Source organism: Oncorhynchus mykiss, chromosome 9 (genome assembly GCF_057628025.1).
Source record: "Oncorhynchus mykiss isolate SJ-2025 chromosome 9, ASM5762802v1, whole genome shotgun sequence".
In the NCBI taxonomy this organism is placed as follows: domain Eukaryota; kingdom Metazoa; phylum Chordata; class Actinopteri; order Salmoniformes; family Salmonidae; genus Oncorhynchus; species Oncorhynchus mykiss.
The window spans coordinates 75395337-75407945 of record NC_143030.1 but is presented as its reverse complement, the minus strand read 5'-3'; the positions used below and the strand labels follow the sequence as shown (position 1 = coordinate 75407945).

Below are 12609 nucleotides of genomic sequence, written 5' to 3'. Positions count from 1 at the left end.
TGACGCTGCCGCCACGCTTCACTGTAAGGATGGTGCCAGGTTTCCTCTAGATGTGATGCTTGGCATTCAGGCCAAAGAGTTCAATCTTGGTTTCATCAGACCAGAGAATCTTGTTTCTCATGGTCTTAGAGTCCTTTTATGTGCCTTTTGGATAACTCCAAGTGGGCTGTCGTGGCTTTTACTGAGGAGTGGCTTCCATCTGGCCACTACCATAAAGGCCTGATTGGTTGAGTGCAGCAGAGATGGTTGTCCTTCTGGAAGGTTCTCCCATCTCCACAGAGGAACTCTGTAGCTCTGTCAGACTGACCATCAGGTTCTTGGTCACCTCCCTGACAAATACCCTTCTCCCCTGATTGCTCAGTTTGGCCAGGCTGCCAGCTCTAGCAAGAGTCTTGGTGGTTCCAAACTTCTTTCATTTAAGAATGATGGAGGCCACTGTGTTCTTGGGAACCTTCAATGCTGCAGATCTGTAACCTCAACACAATCCTGTCTCTGAGCTCTACAGACAATTCCTTCGACCTCGTGGCTTGGTTTTTGCTCTGACATGCACTGTCAACTGTGGGACGTTATATAAACAGGTGTTTGACTTTGTCCAATCAACAGAATTTACCATCAATGGAAACAGGATGCACCCAAGCGCAATTTCGAGTCTCATAGCAAAGGGTCTGAAATAAGGTTTAATACAACTGCAAAAATGTATAAAAACCTGTTTTCACTTTGTCATTATGGGTTATTGTGTGTAATTAAACCCACAAGTAAGCATTTCCCTGTTAGTCTACAAATCATGTGAAAAATACAATTTGATTTAATGACAGTACATTGGGGTTTACAGTGTAAGTTTATTTTTTATTGTATCTTTATTTAACTAGGCAAGTCAGTTAAGAACAAATTATTATTTACAATGACGGCCTAGGAACAGTGGGTTAACTGCCTGTTCAGGGGCAGAACGACATTTGTACCCCTTCAGCTCGGGGGTTTGAACAACGCTCTAACCACTAGGCTACCCTGCCGCCCCAAATGAACCAGAAAAAAAATCTATATTTTTGTTTGTTTATCAAAATTTGGTCGGCTAACTCATTGATCCTGCTTTGTAGCATACCCCTCTGTAGGCCAGAGCTAATACATTACTGATCCATGACAACAGCCATAATGTACACAATATACTAGTCGCCTTGTAAATAATTCCACTGTTAGCATAGTTGATTAGTCATCGTTTTAAATGTACACATTTAGATCAGTTACAGACTGATGCAATCCAACACGATTCATATGCAAACCATTGAAACATGTATGATTGTTCAATATAGTGCACTGCGTTACGTATTCTCATAAAATGTAGAAACAGTACATTATCAAATAAATAAAAAAATATATATAGCCATTACCTACAAATTATCCCAGTGTGTAGCCCTGACACAGAATGAAAGGGCTGAGGACAGTGTTGTACAGATCTTTACAATAATATTCTGTATACTGAAAGGTGTTTTCTTCTACAAAAACAATTAAATGCTTCATGCACACATTTTCTTTCATACTGGACATATCTTGACACGGGCAATATCTGAATTAACGCCCCAAAATAAGATCTCGAGCCATTCTCTAAGTGAGATGCTATTCAGATGGGACCTCAACAAGGGATAGCTAAACTCTGATAAAGAGTAAACAGTTGTGTTTAACGATTCAACAGTCCAATGTGGCGATCCAGTCATGTAGTGAGCCACATAGTGACTCAGTGAGCAACATAATAGTGAGCCACATAATAAGAACAGCCACGTCAGAAGTTCTGGCTCTTCGGCTAGTAGTTCCTCAGGTAGACTAGTCGAGGAGGCTGGAACTTCTCACGACACAAAGGACACTCCGTCTGTGGACAGGAAGGAACAAATAGTCATGCACTGCATCTAGCTTCTTTTCACCGATAGGCTGGCTAAGCGGAACACTGGCCCTCCGATAGGCGGAACACTGGCCCTCCGATAGGCGGAACACTGGCCCTCCGATAGGCGGAACACTGGCCCTCCGATAGGCGGAACACTGGCCCTCCGATAGGCGGAACACTGGCCCTCCGATAGGCGGAACACTGGCCCTCCGATAGGCGGAACACTGGCCCTCCGATAGGCGGAACACTGGCCCTCCGATAGGCGGAACACTGGCCCTCAGATAGGCGGAACACTGGCCCTCCGATAGGCGGAACACTGGCCCTCCGATAGGCGGAACACTGACCCTCCGATAGGCCAGCTAGGTGGAACATTATACCTCTCCAGTCCTGTCAGACCTACAGGTTAGAGGTCGTTTCTGGACTGTGCCACTGTTATAGTACCCCTTAAAGAGTGTAGCGTTTCATTCACATAATTAAATAGGACATAGAACAGTAGTCATCCTCTCACCTTGGTGTTGCACCACTCTGTGATGCACTCCCAGCAGAACAGATGACCACACGGGGTGGAGGTCGAGTGTCTCCTCTCCTCTAGACACAGGATACAGCGAGAGGCACGGGGAGAGTCAGTCTCGTCTACAGATTGGGACCTAGACACACACACACACGGGTACATTTTAAAACTATACATACATGTGAAATTCATATGCTTACCTCAATATTCACATTGAGAAGAATGCATGGGGGCATGTGTGCGTCTCAAGAAAATGTCCAACTTGAGGTGAAGATTTTGAACAGCAGCTTCGCAATCAGATTGTATCCATCTGATGTAATTTGAATGTCCTCAAACACTTCCTGTCACGATAGTGTTTCTACTATTTATACTATTCATTTTTTTTTTACATATTTAGTCAGATTTTTCCACGGTTTTTATATTTCAAGTTATTATTTCAAGTTATTTCAAGTTATTATATTTCAAGTTATTACACATTTTATTTACAATTTCAGATTACTTCATACATTTAGATGGGTCAGAGGGTCAAGTACTTTCAAGTTCATGCACATTTTTCTATTGTTCAAAGGCAGTGCTTCCCAGGGGACCCACCAACACCCAACCCCAATGAGAAGCTTGATGGAACCCCCAGGACCAAGCAAGGTATATGGGATAGATATGGTATATGGGATAGATATGGTATATGGGATAGATATGGTATATGGGATAGATATGGTATATGGGATAGATATGGTATAGATATGGTATAGATATGGTATATGGGATGTATATGGTATAGAAAGGTGTATGGGATAGAAAGGTATATGGGATAGATATGGTGTATGGGATAGAAAGGTATATGGGATAGATATGGTATATGGGATAGATATGGTATATGGGATGTATATGGTATAGATATGGTGTATGGGATAGAAAGGTATATGGGATAGATATGGTGTATGGGATAGAAAGGTATATGGGATAGATATGGTATATGGGTTAGATATGGTATATGGGATAGATATGGTATATGGGATAGATATGGTATATGGGATAGATATGGTATATGGGATAGATATGGTATATGGGATAGATATGGTATATGGGATAGAAAGGTATATGGGATAGATATGGTATATGGGTTAGATATGGTATATGGGATAGATATGGTATATGGGATAGATATGGTATATGGGATAGATATGGTATATGGGATAGATATGGTATAGATATGGTATAGATATGGTATATAGTATAGATATGGTATAGATATGGTATATGGGATAGATATGGTATAGATATGGTATATGGGATAGATATGGTATATGGGATAGATATGGTATAGATATGGTATAGATATGGTATATGGGATAGATATGGTATATGGGATAGATATGGTATAGATATGGTATAGATATGGTATATGGGATAGATATTTTATAGATATGGTATATGGGATGTATATGGTATAGATATGGTATATGGGATAGATATGGTATATAGTATAGATATGGTGTATGGGATAGAAAGGTATATGGGATAGATATGGTATATGGGTTAGATATGGTATATGGGATATATATGGTATATGGGATAGATATGGTATATAGTATAGATATGGTATAGATATGGGATAGATATGGTATATGGGTTAGATATGGTATATGGGATAGATATGGTATATGGGTTAGATATGGTATATGGGATATATATGGTATATGGGATAGATATGGTATATAGTATAGATATGGTATAGATATGGGATAGATATGTTATATAGGATAGATATGGTATATAGTATAGATATGGTGTATGGGATGTATATGGTATATGGGTTAGATATGGTATATGGGTTAGATATGGTATATGGGTTAGATATGGTATATGGGTTAGATATGGTGTATGGGTTAGATATGGTGTATGGGTTAGATATGGTGTATGGGATAGATATGGTATAGATATGGGATAGATATGGTATATAGTATAGATATGGGATAGATATGGTATAGATATGGTATATAGGATAGATATGGTATATAGTATAGATATGGTGTATGGGATAGAAAGGTATATGGGATAGTTATGGTATATAGTATAGATATGGTATATGGGATAGATTTGGTGTATGGGATAGAAAGGTATATGGGATAGATATGGTAGCAGATTCTCAGTGTGACAAAGGCAGTCAGTGTTAATTATATTATTAAAACAGTGTCCTACTGCATTGTACCTGGAGGGCAGGTTCCTGTGTTGTCTCCACTCCTGCCGGGCTCTCTGTCTCTGACGGAGGTTGTTGAGTTGCAGGGCCAGCGTGAGGGCCAGCTGCATCAGGGAGATCACGCCCAGGAGCCTGTAGCTGCTCCGGATGTCCCCGTCGTCCCCCGTCACACCACGTACCCGTAGCTAACCACCCAGGGAAATAAAGAATGGTGAGAAGCATACACTCGTAAAACACTGAGACATGGGCCCATTAGGGCCCACCGTAACAAGACATTTTGCAACAGTAAACAAAGTTCAGCTAGTAAGAAAATGGACTGAAAAAGGGAGTGATAATTTGAACCTGTCCAAAAACACGTTTTTTGTGTGTTTTTTTTTCCCATTGCAAAAAGGTTTGTTACGGTACACTACTGAATAGGTTCTCACACAAATACCCACATAGCTCACTCCGGCCGTCCTCTTCCCCAGGTGGTAGAAGGCCCCGCTGATGTAAAACAAGGCCACATGCACCCGGTGGAGAATGGAGAGTCCCTGCTGGAGGGCCAACACGGCCGGCACACACGCCCTCCTCTGGGGCTCCGTCAGCAGCCCCAACGCCCTCCGGACCCAGCCTCTCATCCAGGCTCCGGGGCTCCAAGGACTGGCCACTGTTGCTCTCTGGATTCCCCCTCCCTGGCTCTCCTCCTCCCCCGCCTCCAGCTCATTCTGCAAGCACACCAGCAGCTTGTCCAGCAGGTATGGAAACAGGCTGTGGAGGAGCACCAGGGCTCCTCGTCTGACACGCGACGGTACCCTGCGCAGAGTGGGGTCCACTTGGATGATACTGACATACTCCTCGCCCAACGTCTGGTACCCTGGATGACACGGGGAGGGACAGCAAGGGTGTGTGGTTAGGTGGCATTAACAATGGATGCCCCTGGTCTGTCTTTGATGACAAACGCCTGCCTGTCAGTTTTGAACACAGTATGGAGCTCCAGCAGTTTGTTTACCTACCTGAGAATGTGGTTAAACCATAGTATGCCAGGTCTGACAGGAGTTGGATCTCTTTTCTCCAATGCAGCCATCTCTTGGACCCTGTAGGAGTAAAGAACAAAGCAGCTAGCTAGCTACTGTAAGAATAATAACTATTATAATAGCTATTATAAAGCAGGATATTAGCTTATGCATTCATGGCTCTTGAAAACCCTTCTCTGCATGTCGGGTTTTAAGCAGTTACATTCGCCCACGTTTGGCTCCGTGGTAACTACAAATCCCGACGCTGTGTTTTAATGTTTAGAAACGTCAATATTCATCGTTTGTGAAACTGTTTTCGAAACATATCTTTCACGTCTGCAAGAAATACTCATATTTTAAAAGTTCCGTAGAAGGTGTGTGGCTGCACTAACCCGAACTCTATAAAAGGTGTAGAATTTGTTTTCTTCTCGTTGATATGAAAATACACGTCCCTTATGGTTTCTAAAAAAGTACAGCAAACTTCCGCACTTTCCAGACCGAGCGTCTGGGCTCTTTAACAAACGTCCCCGGTAAAGAAGATAACTACTTTAGCGCCTTTTGCCGATAGGAATGTTAACATTGAATTAAATGTGGTAATGCATTCATAGCTATGCTCTAAATGGTCATGTAGGCTATAGCTGTGTACACCGCCTACTTGCCTGCAAGAGTCTGGAAAGCTTCATTCGCGTTGTTCCTGAGACACTGTTGATAATATTCGTCCTTCTGACTTGAACGAATCAACTGTGGTTGGTTTGCACCGACGAGAGGCATGGCTGGACGCCGAGTAGCGTAGCAAGGGCTCGGGAAGTTGGCACGACAGGTCCTTGAAAAATAACTCGTCAATCCATGTCTACACAAACTGTCTGACTAAGACACTTTTCCAAACTTGTCACAGTTTGGCATAGTTATTTAAATGTTCATATTGCCTGCCTTGACAGCTCTGTTTGCTAGTAGCTAAGTACACGGAAACAGTTGACTTGAATGAAACAATGACAGCAGAATACACTTCTGGGGCCACAGCGCCGTGCGGTGGTAGGAGTTCTCGCGTCTACTTTCCTGTGTAATGCTTCAGCGTAGCCTTGCGGCATCAGCGTAGCCTTGCGGCATCAGCGTAGCCGTGCGGCATCAGCGTAGCCTTGCGGCATCAGCGTAGCCGTGCGGCATCAGCGTAGCCGTGCGGCATCAGCGTAGCCTTGCGGCATCAGCGTAGCCTTGCGCACTGCACAAAACATTGTTGTAACCATTAATATATGTTCGTTTCTGCACTGGTGTAACAGTTACCAGTCTTTCTGGACTTTCATACTGCAGGTGAACTTGTGAAATGTAATCATATATTTTAGAACAATATTGGTATGGTGTGTGGTCACTAAATCTAGTAGAATTTATATTGATGGGTCTGCAACTCAAATTGTCTGTAATATATGTAATGCTTTATTTCATTGGGTTGAGGATGATTTGCTGCCACCACGCTTCCCTGTAGGGCTGTGGTGTGGAATATACAATGCATAGAGCTGTTTTATTTCTGCATGTTGAATATTTTGTATTATATTGTATCAAAACATATGAACCGCAAAATTTGATTATCTTAAATCCCAAGCTAATTTAATGCTATCTGAAAATGTCACCGTCGTTAGACTTTTTTCCCCCATTGAATTCATTCATGATTTGTACACATCCTTTAGTTGTCCTTTTTTTGTTTGTTGACAGAAATGTCCCTCCCTAAGCTTCCACAGCTGGGGCATTTTTCCTAACTGGATTGATAGTGCTTATTCTTCCTGCCTGTTTGTAAATTGCAGAACCAGTTTCTTTGTCCCTTTTTAAATTCTGTTACCTGAACCAAGCTGAAGGGCGTTTTGCTAGGTGCCGAACACCTTCTCTGTCCTGCGGGGCAGTGGGCAGATAGCCTCTCTCAATAAGGAGAGCTAGACCAACACTTGGACAGTAATGAGTAGGGGGAAAAAGTTTACTTACAGGCAGCTGCAGACAAGGAAGTGGACTGTGTGTTCACAGTTAAGGAGGAGCTGCTGGCATTCTCCCCTCCCCCTGTAAAGTTGTGAGATACTTGTGACTTCTTACAGATGGAGACTAGATGGTGCAGGGAGAGCACACTGCTTGTTGAGAGCACAGGATGGGACTAAACCACTGAAGTTCCACCGGGGGATTCTCAGGTGCCTGAGTAGCCTACAGAAGGTAAGTCATGTCAGAATTCCTCTGTTGGTTTTATCAGCTCGGCATTCACTGCACTTAATTCATTGGAAGTTTGACGTGGCTACTAAACACTAACATTACCACACGCAACCAAATAACGGACTAGTCTAAAACCTGTCCCACTTCAGTGTGGCCTCTTAGCCCATGGCTCCAATCCCATCAAAACCACACAGAATTCCAGCTTGAATCCAACTTAAGCTCTTTGTAAATACATAGAATAGTAGAATATCAGTGAGTAGAGTTGTAGTGATCCCTTGGAGGATCGCTTGTTGACTGCTGCGTGAGTCATTGATCTTTATTTGCAAAAGCACAGGATCCTCAGGAGACCCCAAACAACACAATAAGGAAGGAAGCGCTGGAGCCTGCAGCACCTGCCGGAGAGAGAGAACAGCTTTTTGTTACAATAGTTTCCTTAATGACCTCAGGTGACATCTGCTTAGGATACATACAGTCATGAATTGCTTAACAGACACTTGGTATTTTATTAGGATCCCCAATTTAGCTGTTGTAAAAAACAGCAGCTACTCTTCCTGGGATCCACATGAAACATAATACAGAACATTAATAGATAAGAACAACTCAAGGACAGAACTACATCAACTTTTTGTTAAAGGCACACGTAGCATATATATCAATACATACACACAAACTATCTGGGTCAAATAGCCTACATATCAATACATACACACACACTATCGAGGTCCAATAGGGGGGAGGCATTGTGCCAAGAGATGTTGCTTTATCTGTGTTTTTAAAACCAGGTTTGCTGTTTATTTGAGCCATATGAGATGGAACAGAGTTCCATGCAATAATGGCACTATATAATAATGTACGCTTTCTTGAGTTTGTTCTGGAGTTGGGGACTGTGAAAAGACCTCTGGTGGCATGTCTGGCACACTTCTATTAGGTGTTGAGTAGTCTTTTTCTCTCAGCGGCTGTGGCAGACTTGCATTACTGACCTACTTCTGTTTCAAGTGTTAAACAGACACACGGCTTTCCGAATCAGCCAGGCTGGTTGTGATGTCTTTTACAGGAGCAACTCTCGAAGTGTCATAAGGTGACATGCCCATGCCCAGACAGACAGTCTCTCCTCAGGCAGTTCCAACAGAACTTGGCCCCCTTAGGAAGGCTTAATGAATTTACATCACAGAGTGTGTGTGTCTATGTCTCTCTGTGTGTGTGTGTGTCTGTGTGTGTGTCTGTGTGTATCGTGTCTGTGTGTGTGTGTGTCATTGCGTGTGTCTCTGTGTGTCTCTGTGTGTATCTGTGTGTGTGTGTGTGTGTGTGTGTGTCTGTGTGTGTGTCATTGTGTGTGTCTGTATCTCGTGTCTGTGTGTGTGTGTGTGTGTGTCATTGCGTGTGTCTCTGTGTGTATCTGTGTGTGTGTGTGGTGTTAGCATGGTTAAGGCTAGGAAAAGGCTGTAGGAACATTCATAATTACAGTAGAAGTACTGTGAACTACAGGAACAAAAAAAACAAGTAGTAGTTTCTCGAATGGCATAATTGTAAAACATATTTCTATATAGAATGAAAATCACAGAAAGCTACAACATAATATAACATTTACATTAATATAACATTTACATTAATATAACATTTACATTACTATAACATTTACATTACTACAACATTTACATTAATATAACATTTACATTAATATAACATTTACATTACTATAACATTTACATTACTATAACATTTACATTAATATAACATTTACATTAATATAACATTTACATGAATATAACATTTACATTAATATAACATTTACATGAATATAACATTTACATTACTATAACATTTACATTAATATAACATTTACATTAATATAACATTTACATTACTATAACATTTACATTAATATAACATTTACATTAATATAACATTTACATTAATATAACATTTACACGCGTTAAAGACATTTGGTGTCCCTTTGATGATGCCAACGGAATATTAAGCAATAATAAACAAACAAAAATGCTATACCTTCATATGTAAGAAATATATTTCTAGCCTGTAATTACTATATTTCCCTCTAACAATGTATGATATTTCGATATTATACTATTCTTTTTAGAGTTTGCATGACCTTTCCAGCTACGGCGCCCTGCACGGTAGGGTCGTCGTTGCATGTCTGTTGCTCCAAATGTAGAGGAAAACAAAATCTGACTTGGAAACATGGCCGCAGGAAAGTTCCTTCTCAGACACACCAGTTAACAGTTTGTGTGTGTGTGTGTGGTAGTTGTTTTACTGAGGTGTGTGTGTGTGTGTGGTAGTTGTTTTACGGAGGTGTGTGTGTGTGTGGTAGTTGTTTTACGGAGGTGTGTGTGTGTGGTAGTTTGTTTCACGGAGGTGTGTGTGTGTGGTAGTTGTTTTACAGAAGTGTGTGTGTGTGTGGTAGTTGTTTTACGGAGGTGTGTGTGTGTGTGTGGTAGTTGTTTTACGGAGGTGTGTGTGTGTGTGGTAGTTGTTTTACGGAGGTGTGTGTGTGGTAGTTGTTTTACGGAGGTGTGTGTGTGTGTGTGGTAGTTGTTTCACGGAGGTGTGTGTGTGTGGTAGTTGTTTTACAGAAGTGTGTGTGTGTGTGGTAGTTGTTTTACGGAGGTGTGTGTGTGTGGTATTTGTTTTACGGAGGTGTGTGTGTGTGGTATTTGTTTTACGGAGGTGTGTGTGTGTGTGTGGTATTTGTTTTACGGAGGTGTGTGTGTGGGGATAAGACTTTTTGAAGCTGTCCAATTGGGGTACTTCACCGAACGTCACACACTAAAGCACACCAACATCGGAGGCCAGACCTGTTTTCCTCTCAGTAAGGTAATGTGCTATTGTAGTATCACCAGGGAAATACATGTTGTTGCCGGCCCCAAAGGTGTCCAATGCAACCTTTAAAAAATATATAAAAAAATCAATATTAAATCCTTTCTGGGTAACAATTAAGTACCCTACTGTGATTTGTTTTAAATTAAAATGGCAAAAAATAAACAAAAATACTGTAACTTCTTAGCAAAGAGCAATTTCTCAAGCAATAATTTAGCTAGAACTGTCTGGGAGTGGTCTGAGTGGTGGGCCTAATTGGATGAGGCTAATGGGAGGGATATGTCACCTGAAAACGATCTGTTTTTAGCAGAGAGCTTTGAAACGCTCTTTGTTATTGGTCTATTAACTCATACCGCCTGGGGATGTCGCCAGACAGGCCAAAACTCCATCCCACCTAAACAGGCTGAAATTTCAGGCGGTCTCTTGAAACAACTCTTACATAAAACGGTCATTATCATCATTTTCACAATTTCAGAGAATTGTTCCAAACCTCATATTGTGGAAATATATATATATAAAACACAGGAAAACATGTTTTTGACTGTACTGGGCCTTTTACTCTCCAGCAGGGATTGTCTTCTTATTGGTGAGATAATCTGTATGTATTCAGGTGTGTGTTGTGTGCTTAGACTCTCTGTAGTGGTTTGTAAAGCCAGGCACCATCCAAACAAGCCCAGTGCAAGTCAACTATTGGGACTGTACAGTATCATAACCGTAACAGCCTTTAACAACAGCCCTATTTGATTGGAAGAGCAGGTTAGAAATTCCTTGTGTAGTTTTTTTTGTTGTTGCTGCCTTTGTTCAATGCGGTGTAGGTTTTCACCCCTTTTGAGGTTTTTAGAGGGGATTTTCTGGCTGGCGCTGAAATTCAACACTCAACACCTGGGAGATGAGAAGGAAAAACAACTATTTAAACCTCGGCAGAGAGGTGCGGGGTACAACTGAACAGGAATACTCCAATCAATGTTCAGGGGTCTGGTTTCTCCTGTGAACAGACCCTCGTTTGTTGATGTTGTTTATACAGTAACTAGTGTCAACTTGTAGCACTGAGTCCCGTGTGTTGCTCTTCTGTGCTGTACAGCGGTAGTCAGAGTTAGCCTGGCGACGCCGCAGGCTACAAGGGGATGTGCTAGAAAACCAAGAGATCAGAGTAAACCTGTGTATTTAGTGAGGAAACACCCGTTCCATCGCTGTCATCTCCACAGGTGGGTGTTCTGTGTGCCAGGAAACATTGTACTGAAGCGGTACTACTAGCGCACTACTAGCGCACTACTATGTACGCCGTGAGGCTGATGAGAAGACGCTGGGTTCTGTGCAATTGGTCATAATTAAGGTGCGAATCCTACCTTCCACTTAAGTCAAATTTTCACTTAGTCATGCATTGATGTAAGTGGGAGACTTTAAGTGAACATTTTACTTGAGTGGAATTTAGGATTTGTTCCTTTCAGTTTAAAGACAGTGATTCCCAACTAATGGGTGTTACCCAACCGGTCGGCAGCCGATGCCTCTTTGGTCACAGTTAAAGCTAGAATCCTTAATTGGAACAATAACAAAGAGACATCCCCGCCCCTATTTGGGGCTGGAGAAATGTAAACACTCTGAAATTCATAGACAGAGCTATGGATGCAAGAACTGACCATCCATCATATATATGTATAATCTTAACCATGTTTTGAGGCAACACAGTGTTTGTTTACATTTAAAACAAGCTTCTATTTTGGGTTCTGATGGGGGACGACAGTTGAACGAAGCTCATGAGTCATTTACAAGTTATATTATTGGGTGTGTACGAGTACATCGTTAATTTATAAATCCCAAAATGTATTTAGCAACTAAGGATTCTGGATTTAATTTAACTTTGTTAATTCGGCATTAGGAACATTTTTAAAGAAAAGCTTTTGGCACGGTCACAACACAATTCAAAAAAGTTGGATTGATTTACGGGTATAATGTATAACGCCAACCTAACAACTCCTTGTCTCTGGAGGAACATCTAGCGGCCTGTGTTACTGTA

At 41.6% G+C, this 12609-nt stretch overlaps 1 protein-coding gene across 1 annotated transcript; it reads right to left on the bottom strand.

Moving 5' to 3' along the window:
• Window positions 1-825: 825 nt before the first annotated feature.
• Window positions 826-6583, bottom strand: LOC110532792 (peroxisome biogenesis factor 10). The gene is made up of 6 exons (XM_021616937.3): window positions 6233-6583; window positions 5574-5654; window positions 5019-5434; window positions 4594-4766; window positions 2382-2520; window positions 826-1861 (listed from the first exon to the last, which is right to left on the bottom strand). Exons 1-6 carry the CDS (start codon window positions 6342-6344, stop codon window positions 1796-1798), a joined length of 987 nt encoding a protein of 328 aa, XP_021472612.3. The 5' UTR covers window positions 6345-6583; the 3' UTR covers window positions 826-1795.
• Between the last annotated feature and the right edge of the window lie 6026 nt (window positions 6584-12609).